Genomic DNA, 27,015 nt, shown 5'->3' on the forward strand with positions numbered 1-27,015 from the left:
TCTATCTCATGCAGTACATGTAAATACAACTCCATGTTGGATTTCATTATGCTACTACTATGTTAATCTCTTATAGGATTAATTTATTTTAAAAATTAATTATTTTTCTTTTTGTGGAGATGGAATCTCACTATGTAGGATTAATCTAACTTCTAGGTCTTTTTTTTTTTTTTTTTCAAATTGTGGTAAAATATAAGTAATACAAAATTTACCATCTTAACTATTTTTAAGCGTACAGTTCAATAGGGTTCAACATGACCTTGTTTGCAACCAGTCTCCAGAACTGTTTTCCTTTTATAAAACTGAAACTCTGGACCTGTTAAGGAATAACTCCCCAGACCCCAGTTCCCCCGTTCCCTTATTACTACTATGCTACTTTCTTCCTCTATGAATTTGACTCTCAGGTATCTCATATATGTGGAATCATGTAGTATTTGTCTTTTTGTGACTGGCATATTTCAGTTAGCATAAGTCTGTGTCTGTTTTTATTCAGTCACTTTAAGGACTAACATCTTCTCTTGCTGTTATTGAGGGAAAAGAAATGTCAAGTCTTTGGTCTTGCATTCCCAGTCTTCGCTGTGGCATTCCCAGCACTCCCAGCCCCTAATCTCCCAGTGTTTTTCCGTGTGGCCAGCGCTCTAGCTAGTCCACTGTGTTCTTAGCTCCACGCTTTTGCCTACGATGCTCCCTCTTCATTCCCTTCTTCTTTTCTCCTCCTTATCATGCTTCTCCCATCCTGTTGCAGTGCCTGGGTCACATGTGCTCCTTCTTTGAAATTATCACCAGCCTTTCTGGATCCCAGTGAAACTGCCCTTTTATGGATCATTACATAGCTTAAGTGTTAAACTACGTACTACTACTATGGTTTTTCATTTTATCTGACATTGCTCATCAAGTCTTACTTTCTCTCTAAAGATCTTTATTTTCTTTGCTTCCCCAACTAGATTGTGACTTAGCATTATGGGCTATATTTTTTTTTATGGTGTTGCTTAGTAGAGTATTTGGTGTAGAGTAGGCCTTTAAGTATTTTCTAGAAGAATAAAGAACTCTTCTTACCTTTAGAGGTTTAGGTCATTTGGAAGCCTCCACAAAAACCAGTTTGTCAGCCGGGTGCGGTGGCTCATGCCTATAATCCCAGCACTTTAGGAGGCCGAGACAGGTGTTTCACCTGAGGTCAGGAGTTCGAGACCAGCCTGGTCAACATGGCAAAATCCTGTCTCTACTAAAAACACAAAAATTAGCTGGGTGTGGTGGCAGGCGCCTGTAATCCCAGCTACTCGGGAGGCTAAGGCAGGAGAATCACTTGAACTTGGGAGGTGGAGTTTGCAGTGAGCTGAGATCGCGCACTGCACTCCAGCCTGAGTGACAGAGCGAGACTCCAACTCAGGAAAAAAAAAAAAAACCAGTTTGTTAATTCCATCAATTTCTGTATTTTTCTCCCAACCCCTGTTAGAGAGTTCCAGTGAATCCGAGTGTGAGTCTGATGAGGACAGCACCTGTTCTAGCAGCTCAGACTCTGAAGTTTTTGACGTTATTGCAGAAATCAAACGCAAAAAGGCCCACCCTGACCGACTTCATGATGAACTTTGGTACAACGATCCAGGCCAGGTGCGTGTTTTTATGCCCTTGCTGTGAAGGTTGCAAACCCAGACATAACGGTTATTGCTCTGGGCTCAGAAGATACATGTTGCCTAGTATTGAAACTGAATTTTACTGTCAGGGTTTTGTCCTTCAGAGCTATTTCTTTTCAGCTTCAGGTTAGTTCCAAAGCATAAGCACCAGAGCAGCTGTCCCTTGAATCATTTTTGATGATGTTTGTAAATTCCATGTTGGGGAGAGGAGTAATGGCCCTGCCTCATTAAATTGCAGTAGATGGAAGGAGACACATGGTAGGATGAGGAGAGAGAACTTGGAGGTCTTTTTAGAAGTAGTTCACCTGGAAGGTATCTTGCTGCAAAATAGTAAATAAGTCCTATAAGATTTCTTTTTTTCAGTTGGTAACAGTCACAAGTTCTCTTCCTTGTTAAGCATGTTTGAGCTAGAAACATAATAAGTGGACATAATTATTTTTATTTTTAATTACTGTCTTAATATGAAGTAATACATAATAAAATTAGCATTGTTAAAAAAGATTTGTGTCACACAGATATATAATACATACAAAAATTATATCTTTAATGCATGTAAAGTTAGGAAGCTAAGGCATATCTATAAAAAGATAATTTAAAATTTATATTTTGTGAGTAAATTTATAACATTCTATATTAATTAAAATGCTTTTCTCCTGGTTCTTGTTAGATGACAGCTATCCATCTTTTTTTTATAGAACGTCTGGCAGAAATGTATTTTGTGTGTTCCTTTTACTCTTTGGAATTGAGCAGAAATGTTTGTAGAACTGCCAATGCATTTTAAAACTTGGTTTTCTTTTTAAACAGCTTTGTTGAGTTATAATTTACATATGATACAATTGTACTTCAAATTTATAATCCAGCATTTTTTAGTATATTCATGGGGCTGCACAACTATCCCTACAATTGAATTTTAGAACATTTTTGTCCCCCGTAAAATAAACTGCCTCCATATATGGGTTTTTTTGTTTTTTTGTTTTTTTTGAGACCTGGTCTCACACTGTTGCCCCGGCTGGAGTGCACTGGCGCAATAACGGCTCACTGGAACCTTGACTTCACAGGCGAAACCTGCTTCAGCCTCCCAAGTATCTAGGACTATAGGGGCGTCCCACTATGCCTGGCTAGTTTTTTTTTTTTTTTTGAGACAGAGTTTCGCTCTTATTGCCTAGGCTTGAGTGCAATGGCGTGATCTTGGCTCACCGCAACCTCTGCCTCCCGGGTTCAAGTGATTCTCCTGCCTCAGCCTCCTGAGTAGCTGGGATTATAGGCATGCGCCTCCACGCCTGGCCAATTTTGTATTTTTAGTAGAGATAGGGTTTCTCCATGTTGATCAGGCTGGTCTCGAACTCCTGACCTCAGGTGATCCACCTGGCTCAGCCTTCCAAAGTGCTGGGATTACAGGCGTGAGCCACTGCGCCTGGCCTGCCTAGCTAGTTTTAAAAAATTATTTGTAGAGATGAGGTCTCGCTATGTTGCCCAGGCTGGTCTCAAACTCCTAGGCTCAAGCAGTCCTCCTGCCTCAGCCTCCCAAAGTGTTGGGATTACGGGCATGAGCCACTGCGCCTGGCCCTCCAGTCTTTTTACTTGACTGTTGTTTCCTGTTTCGCAAGAAGCCTCTACACTGATTTCCATGGGTACCTGTTTCTATCAGAAATTCAACAGTGCTTTGTAAACAGTCTTTCTAATGCTGCTTAGTGTTATTGGTTTTGTGTCCTCTGTATAGTTGAGCCTTGTGAAGGGCTGAATATGTAGGATCCCAGACCTTGGTAAAAGGCAAGCATGTAGGATGTCTCTGCTTCCCTGGAGATCCGTGAGCACTAAGTTAATTTTTTATATTTTTCATCACAACAAGTCATGACTGGCATTAAGAGTGTGTTATAACTTTTTTTTGTCTTTTTCTTTTGAGACGGAGTCTCAAAAAAACTCCTGCTCTGTTGCCCAGGCTGGAGTTGGAGTGCAGTGGTGTAATCTCAGCTCACTGCAACTTCCACCTGCCAGGTTCAAGCAATTCTCCTGCCTTAGCCTCCCCAGTGGCTGTGACTACAGGCTTGCACCACCATGCCCAGCTAATTTTTGTATTTTTAGTAGAGACGAGGTTTCACCCTGTTGGCTAGGCTGGTCTCGAACTCCTGACCTCAAGTGATCTGCCTGCCTCGGCCTCCCAAAGTGCTGGGATTACAGGCATGAGCTATTGCACCCGGCCTTAGGAGTGTGTTATAAGTTTTTTTTTTTTTTTTTTTGAGACGGGGTCTCACTCTGTCGCCCAGGCTGGAGTGCAGTGGCACAATCTCAGCTCGCTGCAAGCTCTGCATATCTGGTTCAAGCAATTCTCCCTGCCTCAGCCTCATGAGTAGCTGGGATTACAGGCACCCACCACCACACCCAGTTAATTTTTGTATTTTTTAGTAGAGATGGGGTTTTGCCATGTTGGCCAGGCTGGTCTTGAACTCTTGACCTCAGGTCATCTGTCCATCTCAGCCTCCCAAAGTGCTGGGATTACAGGCGTGTGCCACTGCGCACAGCTGTGTTATAACTTTTGATGAAATCCTGTTACATCTCTTATTTGCCAGCTGTTACTTTAGATAATATCTTAACATAATATTTCTTTTTGGTAGCGATATTATTCCTCTGCTGTACCACCTGGATCTTTAGATTTCCCAAGAGGCTAAAGAAAGGTATAGCTTTTTACTTTAATACTTTTTTTTCAAAAAGTCTTATTGACTTTTATATTTTAATTGGACATAATGAGTTATAAATCTCAATAACTTTAAAGAAATATGTGTGTGTATATATGTATACGTATATTTTTTCTTTTAAGGCTAGTCAAGTGAAGAAGCAGTGGGAGTGGAGAAGAAACGAAGAAATCTGTAACTGGCTGTGATCAATTACTTGTAAAAACCATTACACTCTGACCAGCCTATATTTTTAAATTATTACAAAAAAAGGGAAATGGAAATTCATTTTCCCTATCTGAGCTCTGGTCTTGTTTTTGATTCAGTATTACCATCTATACCAGAGGAACTCATGAACCTGGCTTGTGAGGCCCTTCAGATTTTGATCTTAGTTCTGCTTCTTTTGGTCTTTTCCCCCACATAAATGGTCCATTTTATTTAGATGGGTCTTGTGGCCCAGAGCATGATGTGGACCTTCTGCCTTCTCTCCTTTTCTCATGCGTGCTGGTGCCTCTTGTGGAGCAGCCATTTTGTTTTCTTGTCCATCTCATCTGTTTGACGCCCCAGCAGTACCTACTTTTGAGTGATTTTTTTTTTCTTTTCAATTATGAAGCACATCATATATATGTTGTTCTCCTGTCTAGAACAGATATTCATCGAGCACACGGACCCGGTGCTCTTTATCATCCCCATGCTTAGCACTCATCCGTTCCAGAGGTTTTGAAGAATTGCTTGCCTATGGAGCCTTGTGGGCGGAGTTCGTGGCACTAAAACAAATTCAGGGAAAGAGATGTAATCTAACCTGAGCAGTGTGGGAAGTTTTTCTGGCTTTAGTAGCATTTTCTTCTCTCTGCTAGTGAGGTACCTTACAGTTTCTCTTTTTGAAACATTGAATCCGCAGGTCACCTTCAAAACACTCTATGTGTTCCTCCAGGATATAAAATTTGCTTTTGTGAAAGAGTCATTTTTCTTGAGATAAGAAATAGGGAAACAAAAGTGTCCTGGGAATTGGTAGAAGAAGATGGGGGCAAACAGTGTGCTGACATTGATATTTTCTGCTTGGCTGCACAAATAACTCAGGAATGCGGTGTTGTCACACGGTTTCCCTTTATCAGACAATATAGACAGTTTGCAGCTTTATTGGTTTTGGAACATCCGTTTAATCTTCTAACCGTGACAGCCTCTCAGAGCTTCAGCGCTCATGACATTAAAACCCACACATTTTCGGAGGCATCACCGTGCATGGTGTGGATTTTTCCCTCCAATAAAAACGAATTACATTGTGTTTCTGACAGATGAATGATGGACCACTCTGCAAATGCAGCGCAAAGGCAAGACGCACAGGAATTAGGCACAGCATTTATCCTGGAGAAGAGGTAACTGGTTTGGGTTATTATGTTTGTAAATGCCAAGAAGCCAGAAGTAGACAGATGTTGTTGCTGTTCTTTCCCCCATAAATGAAATAATACCATCAAAATTCTCTTCATATTCCCTAATAGTCTCTGTTACTGATAATTGCAGAGGAAAGCACTTGGGTTTTGGGAGCACAGTGGGGAATGTTCTCAAGGAAACTTTAACAAAAGTTTTAGTCGTTTTATTATTTAAAATAGGCATGGTGTGTTTGATATGTGTTTCCCATTTTAAGTATTCTTCAGCTGTACATATTATAGTTTTATGTTTCATCATAAGTGGCTATGAATGGCCCTGGAGCGACGCTCTTAGTAAAGTGCTTTGAAGCGCATGTCTTCTCTCTCTGTTAGTCTGTCCTTTCCACCAAACCGAATATATATTGACTATTTTACCTGCATCTCCGCCCTTGGTTTATCAGGGACCCTCTAAATAAGTTTAACTGAATAGGTAGAACACTTTTACATTGTAGAGTCATATATAACTATCCCTTTCAATTATTGTCCCTCATTTGTTCCCTTTATCTTTTATTTTTGTAAGCTATTTTTATTAATCCCAAGCTCCTCACTTTATAATTCAGCGCATTATATTTAAACATAGTATACGTAAAACCTTAATTTCTATTTAAAACTTGTTTGAGGGCTCAACAATAATGGGAATAAAGACTATGAGATGGTGCCTGATAATTTGAAATACTTGCATCACTTCTGCTCATTTGTCTTTGAAAGTTGGCAAGCGTAGCGAGGAATTGTGGGACAAGGTGGCATCTTGTGAGCGTCTGTGCACATGCCTCAGGTTGGGAGCTCTGAGATGTTGACGAGGGATCAACACCTGTGACAGGAAAAGAGCAGAGGTGGGAACTATTCACCTGTGATGTGGGTCTGATCAGGCCTGGCTTGTCAGAATTTTTGTGTGTTGTGCTGGAATGGCTGTCATACCCCCATCTCTCTCAGTCCCCACAGCAAAGTACCCCAGGAAGGGCACAACCTTGGGAGAGGGGGCTCTGCAGCTGAGGTTGACCCTGAAGGAGCCAATAGCTACAGGCTGTGTGCTGACTACACAGTGTACATTTGGACAGCAGGCCCTTCCTTGAAGGGAGACTAGATGGGCAGTGGTGCCAGCTAGGGACCTGTAGGCAGGAAAGGCAGGTGACAGTTTGGTCTCCTGGAGGAATGGTCCCATTTTGGGGGCTCAGCATGAGTCATTGTATCTGGCTAGTTGGATGTTTGGCAGTAGAAGTTAGCTTAATTATATAGCTTAGCCTTGATAAGCGGGGTCCATGCTGTTGGGCTCATGTGAAGCCTCCTCTCTGCTACTGTGGTCACTTCATTCATGTGCCCCTCCTGTTGCTCTGGGGTGGCTAAGGACAGAGGGTGGCTGACACCAACTGCCCCAGTCATTTTGTCTGCTTGGTACCTTGGTACCTCTTCCATGGTGGCTGCTGTCTGATGGACCTCCATGTGTGAGATAGAGCTCGTCATGCTCCCTTCCATTTGTGCACCTTCAAGTCTCTACCTCAAGACCTTCTCATCCGTCATCTTCCAGTCTTTTTTCTTCTAGGCCCCTGACCAGCAAGCATGGTCACTTGCTTCTGACCAGGAGTCCATCTATATTCTAACTTCAGGCCACTTCTCTTTCCACACAAAGTGGATGACCAGGTACACTGCCTGAAACTCCACCCACTGGGAGAGATTTCCCCACAGCGCTATCTCTCAGAGCCATCCCAGAGTGAGGCTGTAGTGCCATCTGTTTTCGGTTCAGCCACTCTTGCCAACTGACCCATTTGTAAACCAAGCTTGGGCTTTTTCCTCTGCTTTCATCCATACATCCTTAGTCATCAGCTGAGGGAGGGGAGCTGGTGCAACAGTGGTGGAGCTGTGGGGATCTGGGCCATCTGCCCAGGCAGCTTGTTTGTGCTCTTGGCTCCTGGGTATGCTTGACTCTGGCAGTACCACTCCTGCCTTATGATGGATTGTTGCTGATGCTGTATTGCCTGATGGGATTGACAGAATTTAGCCTATGATGGGTGGTTCTGGCCACATGTGTATCTGGTATCTCTTGGCCAGGCCTTACATATCTATCAGGGCCCAGTAGCACATCTGGAGTATTTTTTCAAAGGCACATAATTCTTCACTATAGATGGCAGGTCTTGCTCCAGAACGTCAGGGACCAGCATTGTGATTCTCCCAATGTGGCCTGCAACAGATTCCTTTTGGCAACTTTTCCCACCAACATTATAGTATCTGCCGAAACATATGGCCCAGCAGCAGGGCTGCTTGTACTGTAGCCTGGAACAGCTGAGGCCGTTTCTCACATGGGCTGTCCTCAGTGCGGGCAGCTGTTGATGCTGTTTGCGCCACTCTGTAAGCAGGTTGGAACAGTGTTTCTAAATGTGCATTCTTTTGCCTCCTGAGCCTGAAAAGGCCCACTTAGGTGTTGTGCTTTCTTCATTGTAGGAGGTGGAAGATACAATAATTGTCTTTTACTTTGGAGGGGATGTCTTGGCATTCCCCAGACCACTGGACTCCTAAAAATTGTGTGGCTGCGGCAGGCCCCTGAATCTTTGTAGGGTTTATCTCACATCCACTGCGGTGCATGCATTTTACCAAGGTCTCTAGCCTGATCATCGTAATGTCAGAGGTGTAATGGAGCAGTGTGAGGTTCTACAGCATGCCCCGACCGTCGGGAGCTCTTTGGTATTATGAGTGGGTGGGAGCACTGGGGCAAAACTATAACTATAAGTGTCTGTGAACCATTCTGATCCTCATTTCTGATTGGGATAGAAAATAACCCATTTACCAAATCAGTTGCCATATACTTTATATCTGCTCTAGCTAAACTACAACACCTGGCCCGGCAGCTACAATCAGAGTTCCTGCTTGGTTGAGTTTGTGGTAGTTTGCAGTCATCCTTCAGGTCTTCAGGGGCCAGACAGGTGAATTAATTGGAGATAGGACCGGTACCATCTCCCCTATATCCTTCAGATCCTTAAGGGTGGCACTGACCTCTTCCATCCCCACAGTGCAATATTGGTTTTGATGCCTGGGTTGACGGGGGTGGTGGTAATTTCGTTTCTGCTTGGCTTTCCCATCAGGATAGCTCTTATTCCACATGTCAAGGACCCAGTGTCGAGTAGCACGTTGGGTCTGCCAAGAATGTCAATTCTAGTGGTACATTCAAGGACCAGGGAAAGGACCACTGGGTAGATCTGTGATTCAGTAGACCCACTGTAAGTCAGACGTTGACCAAGATCCATTTATTACCTTGGCCTCATATTCTCTACTCTAACTGGGGCACCACAGTGATGTATCCAGTCTCCAAGTATCAATGATGATTCAGATACTGCATCTAACATGGCTTGAACTGTCTGCTATTCCTCTTTTCCCAGTGTACAGCTCCCCAGGTAAATGGCCATAAGCCCCTTTGGGGAATGACAGGGCTGTTATTTTGTTACAGGATCCTTCCTCCTGGGATCTGGCCACCTCTTCAGTCGGTGGATTTCAGTCCAAAAAACATGATCACGTCTGGAACTGGGCAAGGAATAGCGTGACTATTTATTGGAATGACCTGCCTTCAGTGTCTTGGTTATCCATTCTTGGTTTCTTATGTTCGTACAAACTAAGTAGTACTCTTATTGGTTACCCACTTATTTTGTACCGAAGGACACCATGTTCTATTAACTATTTCCATGACTCTTTGTGGGTCAGACCCCCTTGGCTGCTACTTTGGCCTGGCTTCCAGCACTTAGTCCTATCACCTGGCATCTCTTGTTTCAGGATTCTGTCATCCCTATTACTGCTGGCGAGCTCTGCTCTCTGACCACTTTTGTAGTCAGCCCTGGCCTGCAGAGGAGGCTACCACTGATCTTCCTGATGATGTTTGTGCTCCTGTCACCTGCACATTTGTTTTGGTGTGTCCTCTGGGGCTTCCCATGCAACACGATTATTTGGCATATTTTCCAGCTGTAGATACTTTATCCATTCTAACTTCCTTGAGTCCTTGAATTCCTTCCTCCACTGTCTACCACGGCAATTCTGGTATTTCAGCTTTGCTCAGCGTGGGCCGTTGCTTCTTCATGCTTTTAGGAGCCATGCTGGTAGGGAGTTCTCAACATACCCTGGTGGTGTTGTATCCTGAGTGCTCCCAGGTCAATCTACTCTTCCCTAAACAATTTTATGTTCTGGCCCTGTTGATCAAGCGCTCTCATCATCAGGTCCTCTGCAGACTTCTCTGGCTGTTGCCACATGCTAGTTAGTTCCTGCAATTCTTTTGAAATATAATCTGTTTCCTTCCAGCACCTCCCCAATTGGGGCCCTGAAATGACCCCAATTATAGGTATTGGCCAGGAGGGGAGACTGGTTGAGGGGTGTGTGAAGGGGGATAGTGTTGCCTTGCAGGTTCTTCCATTGTCTTCTGGCACAAGTGAGTGGTTGCTCTTAATTGGGAGGGATGTGCCATCTCTGCAGTCAGATGATTTAGAGGAATCTGGGGAGTCAAAACATAAATGTCCCCATTTCAGGTTTCCTGGGCCCTGACTGTGGCTAATTTTCTTTGAGGCTTGGCCACTCTCACAGGTAAGCCTTAGGCTTGGTCCTGCCTTGCTGTGACCTCCCACTGTAGGTAGTGAGAGTTTCTTCTGGCTTTCACATCTGGTTTCTAATAGTCTTTTCTCCTCCTCTGCTGTTACACTTCTGTAGTGTAGTGGTTCTCTAAGTGAAGGCTCCCAAATGAGACTCATACAAGCTTCACCTGGGAACTTGTTAGAAAGGCAGATTCTCACCCCATCCCAGCCACTGAATCAGAAACTGGGAGTGGGGAACAAGCAGTCTGAGATTTAACCAGCCCTCCAGGTGATTTCTGGGCAGACTAAGGTTTGGGGACTATGGTAGAGCATCACTGGTGCTTAGCGACAGCCATCCATCCCTGAAGGATCATAGCCATTGTTCTTATAGCTACCATTTTCTCCACAGTCTTAAACACCTGGGTGTTTGGCTTGCTTCCAGTGTACAGCTTCTAATTCACCATCTTTAAAGTTGAGTTGCCCTGCCATCTGGTGCCAGGGGCTGTCTGTGTTCCACTTACCACCAGTGATGGCGTCTTCATTGCTTGTTGGGAGGTGATTGAGCTCCAAAACACCATCTTATTTGCTGTTTTATTGGGTCACTCCTAGTACCAACAGCCTCATCTTGGGTTCTCTAGAAGCGGATGCTAAGATGGAGTTTTGGGTGCATGATGTTTATTAGGAATCAACACCTGTGAAAGGAAGAGGGTGGAAGCAGGATTGGACAGAAGGATTGGCTGAACTGTGAGTGAGGCCCACCAAAGCTGCATTCAGCCTGGGGGTGATCTGTGGAATGCATATTGCCCGTTTGAGTTGGGCTGAAATGGCTGGGCCTTTATACCTCTGCCTTGCTCAGTACCTGATGTGGACCGTGCCTGAGGTCAGAGGATGGAGATCTGCAGTGGAGAGAGATCCTGAAGGAGCTTATAGCTGGAAGCTCCCTGCCGTCTGTGCCCTCCATAGCCAGGCAGCAAGTCCCTCCTTGAATGTGGGTCTGCGTGGCACAGCCCCATGTCTATCACAGGTGCACCCAATGATGCCATCACAACTGATGCTGTCACAGCACACTTCTTGTGCTGGCTTTGTTTGCCTTTTCCCGTCTTTTTTTTTTTGATACAGAGTTTTGTCTTGTTGCCCGGGCTGGAGTGAAATGGTGTGATTTCGGCTCACCGCAATCTCCACCTCCCGGGTTCAAGTGATTCTCCTGCCTCAGCCTCCCGAGTAGCTGGGATTGCAGGCGTGCATCACCACGCCTGGCTAATTTTGTATTTTTAGTAGAGATGGGGTTTCTCCATGTTGGTCAGGCTGGTCTTGAACTCCCGACCTTAGGCGATCTGCCTACCTTGGCCTCCCAAAGTGCTGGGATTACAGGCATGAGCCACCGTGCCTGGCCAGCCTTTTCCCGTCTTAAGATCCATGCATATACTGTTCTACCACCTCTCATGCTTTCTTCATTTCTGACCTTTTCGATTTTTACTCAGCATATTTATTCCTTCTAGCTTTTTAAATTTCCTATTAACACTCACTGCTGTTAGTTCTCAGATTAATTTCCCCACTTTTTTTTTCAGTTTATTCATAAGTATAACCAAAGGTCAGTTATTGTGTTATTTTACAAGTAAAAGGAAGATGGTCATAGGATTCTAGATCTAGAAAGATCCTTAAATCTTGTAGTCTGAACCCCCTCTGGAGTATACTGTAAGTGGCATATTGTGGCTGTAAGATTAAGGGTAGCCATAACTTCATTCAGGTGTCTCACAGGGCTGATACTCCATGTCAGCAGTGTTGTCCGTGTCAGACTATGTCAGCAGTCTACAACCTAGCCTGGAGATTTCCAGGAGACAAGGCCACCTAGGCACAGATGCAGCTTTCATAAGTCTTAAAACAAAGTTTCCCCTTCCAAGAATAGTTTAAACTCCTTTTAGAAAAGAGACACCTGGTAACTGACCTGGACTGAATACAGGTATAAGCAAAGGAGAAGGATCCTCCAAACTTGAGAATGGTCTCCGGATGAAGACCCTCCTGGTGACTTGGTCATCTAAGTCCCTGGCTATATCTGGCCTGCGTCTGCTGTCTGTCTTGTAAGAGAATAAGCAGAATAAACTGCTTGAGCATCGGTTGGTGGCTAAGACTTATCTTTGAGGAGAATCAGATGGAAAGGGAGAAGTCCCTCCTGAAAGAGCTGGTTAATTAGGTCCACTCAAAACACCCCAGCCACCAACACGACAGCTGGGGATGGTGATGGGATTTGCATAAGCAGGTGAGTAATGGCACTCATTTCTATGAGAGAATCATGAGAGTGAATGGGAGCTATCTCTGATCCAGCTATTGGGTGAGCCCTATGGACTGTTCCACAGTGGGACTGGCAGTTTTTATTCTGCTTTCTGGCCAGTTGCTACCTTCTGTGTGCACTTTGTACCTCTGTTATGGAAATTGCCACCAGGCACATGCCAAAATTATTCTTAAGATCCTTCCAGGCCCATAGTAAGGGGGGACAGGCTCCCAAGTGGAGGAGGACTGTCTGGATGTCAGGGATGCCCTTGGCTTCAAGAGTTGACTGCCGGCTGGCGTGTCTCCAGCCCTTGCTATGCCAGAGGAGCACCTCGGCCTGAAGGATCCTGGGATTGTGACACCATAGGCCAGGAAGTCTTAGGTCAGGTTTATCTGCAGAAAGCCTCTCTGTTGTTGTCTGCCAGTGGGGGAATTAGAAGATGATCCCCTGCAAGTCTGTACAATCACTGAAGGGCACATTATCCTCTCTGCACTCCTGATGGGACTGCGCAGCTTCTCCAGGGATGTGCTCTACCCTCAGATGCCTGCTGGGTGCCACGTACCCCAGTCACATGGGCTCAGCTCAGAGTCACATCACTTGGCCTGGCTGATCCGTAGGCCTTCAAGCTGTGGAATGATGATCCCGAGTACACGGGGTTACCATTGGTTGCACTACAGGCATTACCAGTCACCACCTGGGTCATGGTTAGGACAGTGGCTGTCACCTCCACAACCTGCTCAGATGAGGAGGCATGCCCCAGACACCATGGAAGTCTGCAAAGAGGTTCACCCTTTGTCAAGGACAGAAATTTAGAGCCTCCTCAAAGACCTGATGCAGGGACTCAGTGAGAAAGTTGTCACTGGCTGTACTGTGTGTATCACACAGGAACTGGACTGTAACTCACAGACTGAAAAATGTAACAGTCGGTAGCTATCTCCAAAGATGGTAAGATCTCTCATGACTTCAACACCCAGTCAAGGTTATCCAGGGAGCACAACTTGATGGGGCTGTGGGCATAGAGCAGGCAGCCATAAGCTGTCCCTGTCCTCTGCTGCAGTGGCTGTTTATGGCTTGGAGAATAGCACACCTCAGCATGAACGTCCCCATCAGGGGCTGAAAGTAGCTGGTGTAAAGTTCAGGAAGGAACATTTAAGCATGTTTCAGTGGGTTTATGCAGCTGCCACCTCCATGGGACTGGGGCACCGCTGGGAGAGCCCTGTATAGGCCACCTTGCAGCCAGATGTTTATGGTTTTCTTTTTGTTTTTGTTTTGAGACAAGGTCTCCCTCTGTCACCCAGGCTGGAGTGCAGTTGTGCAATCTTGGCTCACTGCAACTTCTGCCTCCTGGGCTCAAGTGATCTCCTGCCTCAACCTCCTGAGTAGCTGGGACCACAGGCATGCACCACCACACCAGGCTAATTTTTGTAAAGACAGGGTTTTGCCTTGTTGCCCAGGCTGGTCTTGAACTCCTGGGCTTAAGCAATCCTCCCACCTTGGCCTCCTAAAGTGCTATGATTACAGGCATGAACCACTGTTCCTGGCCCTACTTTACAGTTGTTTTTCAGGTGAGTCCCATCACAGGCCAAACGAGCTTTCTTGGTCTCCAAAGTTAATCAGGCTCTGTGGGCCCTTGCCATGCTGGAAAATGCCAAGACACAACCACCCAACCAAGTGTTTCCAGCTGCAGCTCACATCTCTCCCAGCCCCAACTTGGCACCTTGTAGCCAGAGGTTCAGACACCTGGCATCGCTCTCCTTGGCCTCCCCAGGCCCATCACCCACAGGACAAGACCCTGTCCAGCTGTCTGCAACAAGGGCAGAGCTACTTCTACTGGCAGCTGCAATAAAGGGGACTCCCAAATGGGCCCATCTCCGGCAAGCCTCATGAGTTCCTTCAGACCCTCCTTACAACTGACGTGGCCTGCTCACCCACTGACCCAGATGGAAGAACACCAAGTCTTCATCAAGGCCACCTATGTGTACTAGCAGTCCAGTGGGTGTCCCCCTGGTACCCTCATGGATGATAATTGCTCATTTACCAAGTTCATGATATTTTGGAGGCCCCAAAACCTCAGATATTTGCGGCCTTATTGGTCATCCTTGCTTCACCAGCACCTGAGGAAGCGACTGAGAGCTGGAGACTGGCCAGCCCTTTTTTATTGGTCTAGGTATGGCAAAGCCAATACTGTTCTTTCCTACCAGTCTGTGAAGGAACAGACATAAAACCTCTTTTGTTAGATGTGAATCTAGGAAATACAATATATTTTTAAGTAAAAGTACTCTTGCTTTACTTGTAAACTGATTTTCGTTTTTTTCCCCTCAGGCCATCAAGCCCTGTCGTCCTATGACCAACAATGCTGGCAGACTTTTCCACTACCGGATCACAGTCTCCCCGCCTACGAACTTTTTAGTAAGTTTCTAAAGAATCACATGCATATCATTTAAAATGTAAATAGAGTAAAATGTGAATAGGCTAAAGTTATTGATTCTGTTCTCAAATGTTCTTACTTTGAAAAATATTTTATTTTTATGTTGAGAAATTGGCCTTTTTCACGATGACGTTTCTTTCAGCTTCCTCTTCACTATACTGCTGTATCTTTTTATCATTAAATATTGTTGGCATCACTTAATAGCCAAATTCATAATAGCCAACAATGTTGGAGCTATGGAGTGGGAAGAAAATATAGAACACTTCCACATTTCTTGAAAATTAGTGAATGGTGGCCAGGCGCAGTGGCTCACGCCTGTAATACCAGCACTTTGGGAGGCCGAGATGGGCGGATCACAAGGTCAGGAGATCGAGACCATCCTGGCTAACACGGTGAAACCCCGTCTCTACTAAAAATACAAAAAATTAGCCAGGCGTGGTGGCGGGTGCCACGGTGAAACCCCGTCTCTACTAAAAATACAAAAAATTAGCCGGGCATGGTGGCGGGCACCTGTAGTCCCAGCTACTCGGGAGGCTGAGGCAGGAGAATGGCGTGAACCCAGGAGGCAGAGCCGAGATCGCACCACTTTACTCCAGCCTGGGCGACAGTGTGAGACTGTCTCAAAAAAAAAAATTTTTTTTGAAGAAATGCCAAACTGTTTCCAAAGTGGCTGTACCATTTTTGCTCATTATTTTTTTCTTTTTTCAGAGGTGAGATCTCACTTTGTTGCCCAGGCTGAATTTGAACTCTGGTCTCAAGTGATCCTCTTGCCTCACCCTCCCAAGTAGCTGGGATTATAGGCATGTGCCACTGTGCCTGGCTTTCTTTTCCTTTTATTTAATTTAGACCATCTTTGTGAAGTTTTTCAAATATAAATTAACAATAATATTGGCAAAACAAATAATAGATATTTCGATATTCTTTTGCTCCCCCTCTTTCCAAGTTGTTCTTAATAGATAATGTTTAAACGAATGAAATTAATATCTGTGTTAGAAATATGTCTTATAGGTCATCAGTCTTAATAATTACTGCCATATTTAGCATTTAAGGTTAAAAATGGCTGGGCCTGGTGGCTCATGCCTGTAATCCCAGCACTTTGGGAGGCTGAGGCGAGTGGATCACCTGAAGTCAGGAGTTTGAGACCAGCCTAGTAGGGATGGTGAAACCCCATCTCTACTAAAATACAAAAATTAGCCTGGCATAGTGGTGCACGCCTGTAATCCCAGCTACTTAGGAGGCTGAGGCACGATAATTGTTGGAAGCTGGGAGGCAGAGTCTGTAGTGAGCTAAGATCATGCCACTGCACTCCAGCCTGGGGAAGAGAGTGAGACTTCATCTCAAACACACACACACACACACACACACACACACACACACACACACACACACAAAATGTTGGGTTATAAGAATGGCATAAGGAATAGAGGCCTTCATGCTTAGATTGATATATGTATTATTTAGTTACAAATCCAATTTTCAGGGAATTAAGGCCTTTGAACTTGTGTGGGAATTGATTTGTTGCAGTGTTTGGTTGGTTGACTTCTTGGAGAGGCTGGGAATAGAGCTATGAGGGGTTGACCTTCTGGCACCCAGAGGCCTTTGAGAGACTTCTAGGCTGTTGCTAGTCTCCACTTTATGATGCTGAGTCTTTTTCCACTTTGCATTTGAGTCAGCTGTGTTATTACCTTGCTCCTGTTAGGACTTCTGTTAGTTCAGAAACATAGTTCATTAAGAACAGAACTGGTAGTATTGTGAGATTAAATAAACAAGTTCCCAGAAAATGAAGCTTATTATAGCCTTTTATTTATTTATGGCACCCATAATATTACATCATTCATTGTCTAAGTACGTAAATATTATACTTACTATCTGAAGCCAGATAATTTCATGTAAAATTAAACTTTGTATAAACTTCTCCCTGGTGTCTGAAAGGAAGTCCTTATGTTCTATTGGTTACTTTGTGTCCTGATGGATTTCTGCATATGCAACTCATGTCATTTATTTAATTTGGGGTTCGTGTTTCTGTTTGCTTTTAGACTGACAGGCCAACTGTTATAGAATACGATGATCACGAGTATATCTTTGAAGGATTTTCTATGTTTGCACATGCCCCCCTGACCAATGTAAGTATGTGCCAGTTGGCTGCTTTTCTCTTTCCTTGTACCTCCTTCAACCCTTCTTTCCAAAAGTCAAAACATTTCCTGTCATCTGCCTCCTAAGAAACATTTCCTCTGCATCCCTCTGTATTGTAAATGAGCTGCAGGAAGTCTGCAGCAGTGCATCAGGTGGCATTGTGACATCTGTGCTAATGAGTCACGGGTTCGGTCTGCATTAAATGGTGTAAGTAAACATGTGTCAGAGTAACATTTTGAGAGTGTGAAAGATTGGAAAAGGAGGATAAACTGTGGAGTAATGTGTTAAAGCTATTTTGGGTTGGTTGTCCTTCAAAAGAAACTTTTAAGGAGAAGCCATTGTTTAGTCTCTGAGCAAAAGAAACAGCTTATTCAGAACGTTTGGAGCCTGAATTTGTGAAATACATTTTCTGCTTTTGAATCCCAGGAATATGTCTTCAAGAGACTTTGACATATGGATTCATGATATTTTTATACAGGTATTAAGTCTGCTTTGTTGGTAATTAGTTCAAATGGAAGTTCCTGATCCATGAGTCAAAATCTTTCCATCTCCATGCTCACAGTCCCAGGAATTGTCTTTCTTACTTCATATTGCTGTTGGATGTAGAGTGAATTGGCTGGCAGTGGCACAGGAACAGATGTGTGGCAGTGTACTTGACCCAGTACAGATGCTGTTGTAGAACTTACTGAATTGTAGCTATTGTATATCCACATCAAATAGAATGTTCTTTAACCTCTTCTGGTTTGGTTACGTGAAATTACATCTGCAATTTGAAAAATTATTTTAGTACTGTTTACTTCACAGATGAAATTCTGTTCCATTGGAGAGTACAGTTAAGACTCAAATCTTTGCCTTACCTTAGCCCTTTTTGTCATTCTTTTTTTCTATGTAAGTAGATATGATTCCATAGCAGTGATGCTAATTTAAGACAAATTGTTTTCCTAATGAGATTTTCTTTATTTCACAGTATTTTTTATCCTAGAGAATTTTCTTTGAGAAGATGATTACATTGTAATGTAAAAATAAAATCATTTCATAATATATATTACGTTTTTCTTCGGGGGGACCATCTGTTCACTAATGTAGAAAAGCAATAATATGGGCTGGGTGCGGTGGCTCACGCCTATAATCCCAGCACTTTGGGAGGTCGAGGTAGGCAGATCACTTGAGGTCAGGAGTTCAAGGCCAGCTTGTCCAACATGGCGAAACCCCGTCTCTACTAAAAATACAAAATTAGCTGGGCGTGGTGGTGTGCGTCTGTAAACCCAGCTACTTGAGAGGTTGAGGCACAAGAATCATTTGAACCTGGGAGGCAGAAGTTTCAGTGAGCCAAGATCATGCTGCTGCACTCCAGCCTGGGCAGAAGAGTGAAACTATGTCTCAAATAAATAAATAAATATAGAAAAGCAATAGTATTAGGCCATTCTTAAATAATCTTTATGGAAAGGTACTAAGAGGTTTCTGAATTTTCATGATTTCTTTGCTTTTTTTTTTTTCAAGTGTCACAAACTTTGAAACCCTTTGTTACACCAAATCTCATAGCCTTAGAGTTGATTACTCTCCACCCCCCACCATCTACTGCCTGTCTCTTTTTTCCCCACAGAGGGCTTATAAATACACAGAATTTAGTTAGCGTGAAAATACTTAAAACTATTCTTCATCTTATTTCTTGATTCCCTAGAAGTAATATAGATCTTATTTTGACTTTTAGGATCACCTTAAACAAAGAAGGATAGCAGTGTGGCTTTAGAGAGACCAGGGTTTAAAATTAGTGATAGCTCTGCGATTTGACATTTCAATCTTTATAAGCTTTGGCTTTCTCATCTGTAAGATTAGGGTATTAGTGGGAACAATCTCATTGGCTTTTGTGAAAAATAAATAAGATGGCGCATGAAAAGTGTTTACCATGGTGTTTGGCACATAATAAATACTGGCACCTCTCTTTGGAAAGGATTTCAGACAGAGCTGGGTTTGAATCTTCCTTCGAATCCTTTTTTTTTTTAACCTTGGACAAGTGAATTCTTTGAACTTCATTAATGATAGCAATGCTTGGGGTTTTAGTGAGAATCGGACATAATTTTTTTTAAATGTGGACTTTTTAAAAAAAAAATAGTAGTTTTAGGTTTACAGCAAAAGTGAGTAGAAAACATTATTCTTAAAAACATCCCCCAGCACAAGGTTTGGCCTGAGAGGCCACTGATGCTAAATTAGTCACAGTCGTTACTGTCATTATAAAACAAAAGGACAGAAAAAATTCCTGGCTTCAGCATATATTTTATGTAAATGTTCAAGTTCTCGGTGAGAACTTTATTCTATGACAAACCCTATCATTTATATTAGAGATGTTGATAAAAATAGAGTTTTAAGCTGACTGTGGTGCAGTTCATAGGAATTAGATCCATCAAAGGCCTCTTGAATTTGAAATAGACTCCTAAGGAAAAGAATTGTTAAATTGCTTTACCAATCTGATTCCTTTTCTTGCTAGAGAGAGAATGTCAGTAAGCATGTCATGCAAATGATGGTAATGATAGAATCTCCACCAAATCTAGTTCTATAAGTTCTCTTAAGGTCTTGAATTGAAGTGGATTGAAAGCCTTGTTGGCTGAGTATAGAGCATTCTGGGAGAATTTTACCTTTTTATGTAGTACATTTGTTATTATAATACCTGATGTTAAGAGCTCTGACAACTTATCTGAAGTTTTAAAGATATGTGTATTTGCCAGGTGCAGTGGCTCACACCTGTAATCCTGGCACTAAGGCAAGGGAATTGCTTGAGGCCAGGAGTTCAAGACGGCCTGGGCAACTTAGGGGGACCTCATCTCTACAAAAAAATAAAAATATTAGCTGGGTGTGGTAATGCCTGTCTGTAGTCCCAGCTACTCTGGAAGCTAATGCAGGAGGATCAGTTCAGCCCAGGAATTTGAAGCTGCAGTGAGCTGATTGCCCCACTGAACTCCAGCTTGGTTGACAGAGCTAGACCCTGTCTCTTAAAAAAAAAAAAAAAAGGAAAAGGGCCAGGTGCAGTGACTTACACCTGTAATCCCAGCACTTTGGGAGGCTGAGGCGGGCAGATCACCTGAGGTCAGGAGTTTGAGACCAGCCTGGCCAACATAGTGAAACCCTGTCTCTACCAAAAATACACAAATTAGCTGGGTGTGGTGGCGGGCACCTGTAATCCCAGCTACTCGGGAGGCTGAGGCAGGAGAATTGCTTGAACCCAGGAGGCGGAGTTTGCAGTGAGTCAAGATCGCGTCACCGCACTCCAGCCTGGGCGACAAGAGCGAAACTCCGTGTCAAAAAAAGAAAAAGAAAAAGAAAAAAAATGTAAGGTATATGTATGAGTTACACCGTATTTTGTCGTATTCTCAAAAGCACAGGAGAACCCCTGGATCATTTCCCTCCCACTTTAGTTGGCTTCCCATTTGCAGTGGACTCGCTGACCCCTGGATTTGGTCAATCAGTGTGTTGAAGTAGTAGAGTTAGAAGATGGAGGTTTGGAGAGTTTTTTAGTTTTTTGAGTTTTTTGCTAGGGTGAGATAGGAGTATAAGTCAGTATAGGATGTTCTTTTAAGTATTCAAACATGATGGTAGTCATTTATATTATTTGATGGCATTTGTTGGGAGGTATTTTGGTGATCTTTGAAGTTACACAGTTTCTTGGTTGACCATTGTGTAGCAAAATAACAAGCTGTTGTTGACACTTAGAGAGAGATTACAGTTTGAATAGATGAGGAGATCCTGCCTTTCCAAATTTGTGTGTCTGAGAAGGGCTCTGGTGGTATGGATGGAAGCCCAAAAGAAAATAAAGTATATACAAAGAGAAGAGGTCAGAGAAGGAATTCCAAGAAGTGATTTTACTTAAAATGAAATGGAGAAAGGACTGTACGTGCATAAATCATCTAGCAGAGTGCTTTTTCCTATGATAGCAAGGAAGAAAGTTTGCACATTTGCTTTTTGCCTATCTCTTGAGAATTCCCAACAGCTCTGGTTGTTTTCTCTCCTATTTACTCTCTGAGTAGTTCATTTCCACCCATGCATATTCTGATCCCCACCAGATCAATATTAATAGCTGTGACATGTACCTCTGTATTAATACTCCACTCTCACATTTTAGATTGCCTTTTGAAATGAACCTCCTCGATGTTTCCTCAGATACTTTACCCTCAACCTGTGTGAAACTAGACTCATCATCTTCCCTGCATATTGAATTTGAGGTACTAAGGGGACAACCTCCTGAATTAAGTAACCTAGTTGGTCACATACGCCAGAAACCCAGAAATGATCCTCAATTCTTTCTTCACTCTTCCTCCCACATCAGAATGGTCACTGTATATTTCAGTAATATCTCCTGTGTTTAAAATTTTTCTCTTCCTTTCCAGTCTTCCCTTCATTTGGCTCCTGGACTATTGCATTAGACTTCAGTCTGGTCTTCTTTGTTCCCTTACAAGCCATTCCCACACTGTTTCCACAGTGTCTCATCTGAAATGTAAATGATGATAATCTGTAACTTAAAGTACTTGAATGATTTCTTGTTGCCATATATCCATAAGCCCTGACCTTAACATGGTTTGTAAGGGCTACATAATAGAGTTCATATTTTCCTCTCTAGATCATCTGGCATCTCTCTCTCTCCACGCACTTCTGTCTGAACTGTGAAATTACTACTTCTTTCCTCAGCTCCCTTTCCTCCATTTTTCTAGAAGCTAAACACCTGCTCTGCCTCAACTTTTTCTGGATGACCTGGAAAATTCCTCCCTATCTTTTTTTTTTTTTTTTTTTTTGTGATGGAGTTTTGCTCTTTTGCCCAGGCTGGAGTGAAGTGGCATGATCTTGGTTCACTGCAACCTCCAACTCCCGGGTTCAAGTGATTCTTCTGCCTCAGCCTCCCAAGTAGCTGGGATTATAGACGCCACCACGCCCAGCTAATTTTTGTATTTTTAGTAGAGATGGGGTTTCACCATGTTGGCCAGGCTGGTCTTGAACTCCTGAACTCAGTTGATCCACGCCGCTCAGCCTCCCAAAGTGCTAGGATTACAGGCGTAAGCCACCGTGCCCGGCCCCTCCTCATCTTTGAAGACAACTCATATGTTACCTCCTCTTTGGTTCTTTTGTACTTTATACTTTTTTTGGTTGCTTGTTTGTTTTTTAATTGAACTTAGAAGTTACATTGCATTGTATTCTGTTTGTATTTGCTTACATGCCTTTCTTCTTACACATCTTTACCTCTTAAGATAGGACCTGTAGCTTATTTTAGAGTACTTATGAACCTAATATAGTTGTTAGCAAAGAATAGGTATTTTAAAAATACATTGAATCATGCAAAATTTTGTAACGCTTAAATATTTTTAAATGATTAAAAGAAGAAAGTAGAACTTAAAAATGATAATGGCTATTATGAATTTCACTCAAATTAACCACTATTCTTTAGAATAAAAAGGAAAAGCCCCCAAGAACTAAACTTTGTATCTGAGAAAAGGATTTCCAGTAGATGGCATTATAAGACTATTTTTCTGTTTTTCTTACCATCCCTTTCACTGATAGAATTAAAATTTGTTTCTTTCTGATTGCTGTGGTTTATGAAAATGATTACATCTGTATAAAATCATCTTATGGACAGATTAAGCAGCCAGAAAAACTCAGTTAACGCATCTCTGGGACTTCTGGGTCTGTTATTTTCCCCAGCTAGCCAGCCAATTCTCTGCAGTAATCTCCCTCCCTTTTTCATTCTTTAATTCATTCAAAAATATATTTATGGAAAACCTGTTGTGTGTAGGCAGTAGGCAATTGTCTGATGATACATTGGTAAAGTAAGATAGATGTGGATTTATTTTATGCAGAGCCTTCCTTCATTTTCACATGTATCTTGAGTATTAGAACAGGTAATGAGAGGGGTATACTCTAGTGGCTAAGAGCTGGAGTCTAGAGAAAGACTTCGCAGTTCACCAAGCTACCTGTTATCTTAGGCATGGTACCTGATGATTCTTCTGCCTTAGCTTCCTGCACTGTTCAGTGGACATGGTAGCCAAACCCATGTTATAGGGATGTTGTGATGGTTACATGAATGAATATTGTGAAGCATTTGGGACACTGCCTGGCTCAAAAAATGTTAGCTATTATTATTTTTATTATCATTTGTTATTATTATATTTATTACCACAATTGCCTTTGCTCAAGAGCCAGATGGGCAGCATGAATTGGGTGTTTTCAGTGACCTATGAATCCATAAATGATGAGTTATCACCCTACTATCCCTGATCTGCCTAAGGAGCCAGAGATTCTAAAATATTTTAAAAACTTGAGAAACAGAAATGTTTATGGTTATGGTTTTATTAATTCTTTAGAGGCGATATTTGTGGTTTTAATGGGTTCTTGTCATGTTTGTGTTGCTGCTGCTAATACTGTTAATTAAGCACCGCATTATGCAGGTTTCTTGGCGAGGCCAGGCCAGCTGGGTTCTTGTCATTAAAATCCAGCAGTTGTGGTCAAGCTTCGTGTGCAGTGTTGTTAGCCGCTGAGATGAAGGTGAAGCCTTCTCATTTGGTTCATGGCCTTTTGGGTCAGGTAACAAACGTGTATAATATGAGCCTGCAGGGAGACGTTGGGGAACTGAACCTCACTTCTTTTTATTGCAGATTCCACTGTGTAAAGTAATTAGATTCAACATAGACTACACGATTCATTTCATTGAAGAGATGATGCCGGAGGTAAGGGAAAAGATTGTGTAGTGGTTTGATGTACTTTGCTCTTTTGCTTGTTCCATACTACTATTTTAAAGCATTGAACTTGGCCAGATCTGGCTTTTGCCAGGAATATCTCTAAAGTATCATATTCACTGTTGAAAGAGTCAGTGAAATGTAGCTCTAGTATCAAGGTTAAAATTCAGGCCAATTTTCAACTTGTTGACCTGTTTTTGTACCCCTTTCTCCTTGTGTTACGTCTGCTGATATTAACTTTACATCTGTTTCTAGTTTCTTTTACGTAGGGGACAGATTTTGGTTACTGGCCATTATCAGAGGGGAAATTGGAATAGTGAAACAATCTGATAGCTGTTGTAATAATCTTATTCGTTATCTCCAATGACAAGATCAATGCTTGGTTCATTTTTCTTCCCATATATTTACATATTTTTCCTAATTGTTTTTCATTGCGAGTGCTCAACAGCAGATTTATCTCAATATATGCAAGAGATTTAAAATTCCAAAGGAAGATTAATGTGAATCTCAGAATGATTCATAGTCTGATCTTGAATTTAGTGGTGTCAACAAATCATACTAAGAAATAACAACTAGACAGCAAACAAGCTTGTGCACTTAACATTGTGTTGGAGTCAGGGTCAATTTCCGGAGCCCCTGGCTCTGCTTGCAAACCTTGTTTAATGGGACAGCTCTGTCATGGGCAGGGAGCGTGGAGGGGGAAATTGATCGGCATCACATGTGTGCGTAGTTGGCACCTGTTTCATTCTGAGCAAGTGTTGTTTATTGTACCTTCCTTTCAAAAAGAATTAAAGAAAAAGAACCACCCCTTCATTCTCCTGCTTTAGAAGGGTTTTTTTTTTTTTTTTTTTAACTTCCTTTTGGTTTTTAAGGTCATATGCCTTCATTTGCTATTGTAAAAGTTTATGACTTCTGGCGTGATCTCACGCAGGGTGATTTATGAACTCCGAGCAAAACAAGTAGGAGGAAGAATTATGAGATAAGTCTCACTTGCAAATATATCATCTGTTTAGCTTGTTTACAGGAGAAATTTTGGTGCAGAGTTGTATAATTTTCTTAGCCCTTTATTTGCATTCATTACTTATTTGAACTTTTTGGGTACACAGGACCTCTGTTTTTTGGTAACTCCATGACAATTATGCTGGATGTATGGGGCAGGGGTGGGGGACAAGCCTATCAGGTGCATATGTATAATCTGAATTAACAAAACATCCTCAGAAGATTCTGACACAGTTTATAATTGAATTAGAAAAATATATTAATATAAGTGAGACTTTACTTTTTGAATTTCTTATTTTATTTGTATACTGAGAAGGGCTAAGTTGACATTAAGGAATCCTAATGGCATTATTGTCTATTTCATTTCCGTCTGAAACTAGTGATCAGTGGCCAAACTCTTCAGGAAACTATATGGTCTTAGTATAGTTTTAACAGACACTTTTAAAGACACTTGACAAGAACAAGTTGAACCTTCAGTTAATGTATATTTTGCCAAACTACAGTAATTTAATTTTGGTTTATTTTTCAGAATTTTTGTGTGAAAGGGCTTGAACTCTTTTCACTGTTCCTATTCAGAGATATTTTGGAATTATATGACTGGAATCTTAAAGGTAAGTAATAGGATTTAAAGAAGAGAGTAATGTTTATGGAAGAACATTATGATATATGTGAAAACTCTTATAAAAGTTGTAGGGAAATAGTTGAAATTTCTCTTATTTTTTAAATACCCAGAGAAAAGTGTTATTCACAGGAATGCTTGTTATCATTTGACATGAATAAGTTTCTATGGATTTTACTTTATACAGTTTGACAGGGCTTATTATTAGCTGGTAGCAGCTTGAAGATGGTACCAGTTATTATGTGTAACTACCTTGATATATGTGTACCTGGGAAATTACCATTAGTTAATATTTTAAATCTAGTAAACTTTGCTGTAATAAATCTTCTAAGATGGAAGTTTATTTAAATGCAAAACTTTGGTTAGTCATTAAAACACACACACACACACATGCACACACGCAGACACTTCGAGTGAACTAGATAGATTCAAAGACTTGATACTTGGTTCTTGGATAGTAGCTTACTTTTTGGAAGTATCCGTATTCTTTTTTTTTTTTTTTTTTGAGACGAAGTCTTGCTCTGTCGCCCAGGCTGGAGTGCAGTGGGGCAATCTCGGCTCACTGCAAGCTCCACCTCCCGGGTTCACGCCATTCTCCTGCCTCAGCCTCCCGAGCAGCTGGGACTACAGGCACCCACCACTACGCCCAGCTAATTTTTTTTGTATTTTTAGTAGAGACGGGGTTTCTCTGTGTTAGCCAGGATGGTCTCGATATCCTGACCTCGTGATCCGCCCGCCTCGGCCTCCCAAAGTGCTGGGATTACAGGCGTGAGCCACTGCGCCCGGCGGTTGGAAGTATCCGTATTCTAGCAAACGGTTACTTATTTATTGATGAATGGCTTTTCAAACTGATAGCATTTCTCAACAATTTTTTTTTAGTGTAGTGATTAAAATGGGAAAGAATGAACACATAGTCACATTATATCATACAATAATTCAATTATAATAAGTCTTGATAGTTTTGAATTTTAAAAATAATTTTACTGTATGTATTTGCTACTTGGGGCAAGAAGAGGATGCTCTTCTTGCCTTCCTGTAGTCTCCTCATTGCAGTCTTCCTTGGGTGCTTGTGGCAGTTACCAATGATTGATTTAGCCACTGAGGAGGAGTGGCAGGAGGTGGTGGTATTTTTTATGCCTCTACTTCTGGTGGTAGTTTTTGTGGTTATCATAAATCTTAGAAATTAAGTTGCAGTGCTTGTTTTTTAAGACTGAGTTTTCTTTTTTTTTTTTTTCTCGTTTGTTTGCTTCAGGTCCTTTGTTTGAAGACAGTCCTCCCTGCTGCCCAAGATTTCATTTCATGCCACGTTTTGTAAGATTTCTTCCAGGTAAATCTTCTGGCTTGTCAGTGACCTGGTGAGATAGTGCATCTGAAAATAAGCTTGCCATTTTCCTTTCAGTCTTCAGGGACAACTTTCCCACCTTCGATACTGTTAATTATCTACTTCTCAGGTTAGGCACAGAAATGTAAAATTATACATGTGGATTTATATCCCTGCATAAATTATGGTAGTCCAAATTAGATGAACAATGGAAGAACAGATTTATAAATTTTAGAAATCTACTTGACAAAATATCATGCAGGTG

The 27,015-nt window shown here is 42.2% G+C and overlaps 1 protein-coding gene across 20 annotated transcripts in view; it reads left to right on the plus strand.

Moving 5' to 3' along the window:
* The window catches only part of DROSHA (drosha ribonuclease III), a 131,221-nt gene that overhangs the window by 21,915 nt on the left and 82,291 nt on the right, over window positions 1–27,015 (plus strand). For all 20 annotated transcript variants that reach the window (XM_034960227.3, XM_055112470.2, XM_055112474.2 and 17 more), the window contains 7 exons: window positions 1,454–1,608; window positions 5,596–5,676; window positions 14,860–14,946; window positions 17,002–17,088; window positions 23,731–23,802; window positions 25,340–25,421; window positions 26,682–26,756. In XM_034960227.3, the coding sequence (XP_034816118.1) occupies window positions 1,454–1,608; window positions 5,596–5,676; window positions 14,860–14,946; window positions 17,002–17,088; window positions 23,731–23,802; window positions 25,340–25,421; window positions 26,682–26,756 (639 nt within the window). The remainder of the gene's footprint in view (window positions 1–1,453; window positions 1,609–5,595; window positions 5,677–14,859; window positions 14,947–17,001; window positions 17,089–23,730; window positions 23,803–25,339; window positions 25,422–26,681; window positions 26,757–27,015) is intronic.

Source organism: Pan paniscus, chromosome 4, assembly GCF_029289425.2.
Source record: "Pan paniscus chromosome 4, NHGRI_mPanPan1-v2.0_pri, whole genome shotgun sequence".
Lineage (NCBI taxonomy): Eukaryota > Metazoa > Chordata > Mammalia > Primates > Hominidae > Pan > Pan paniscus.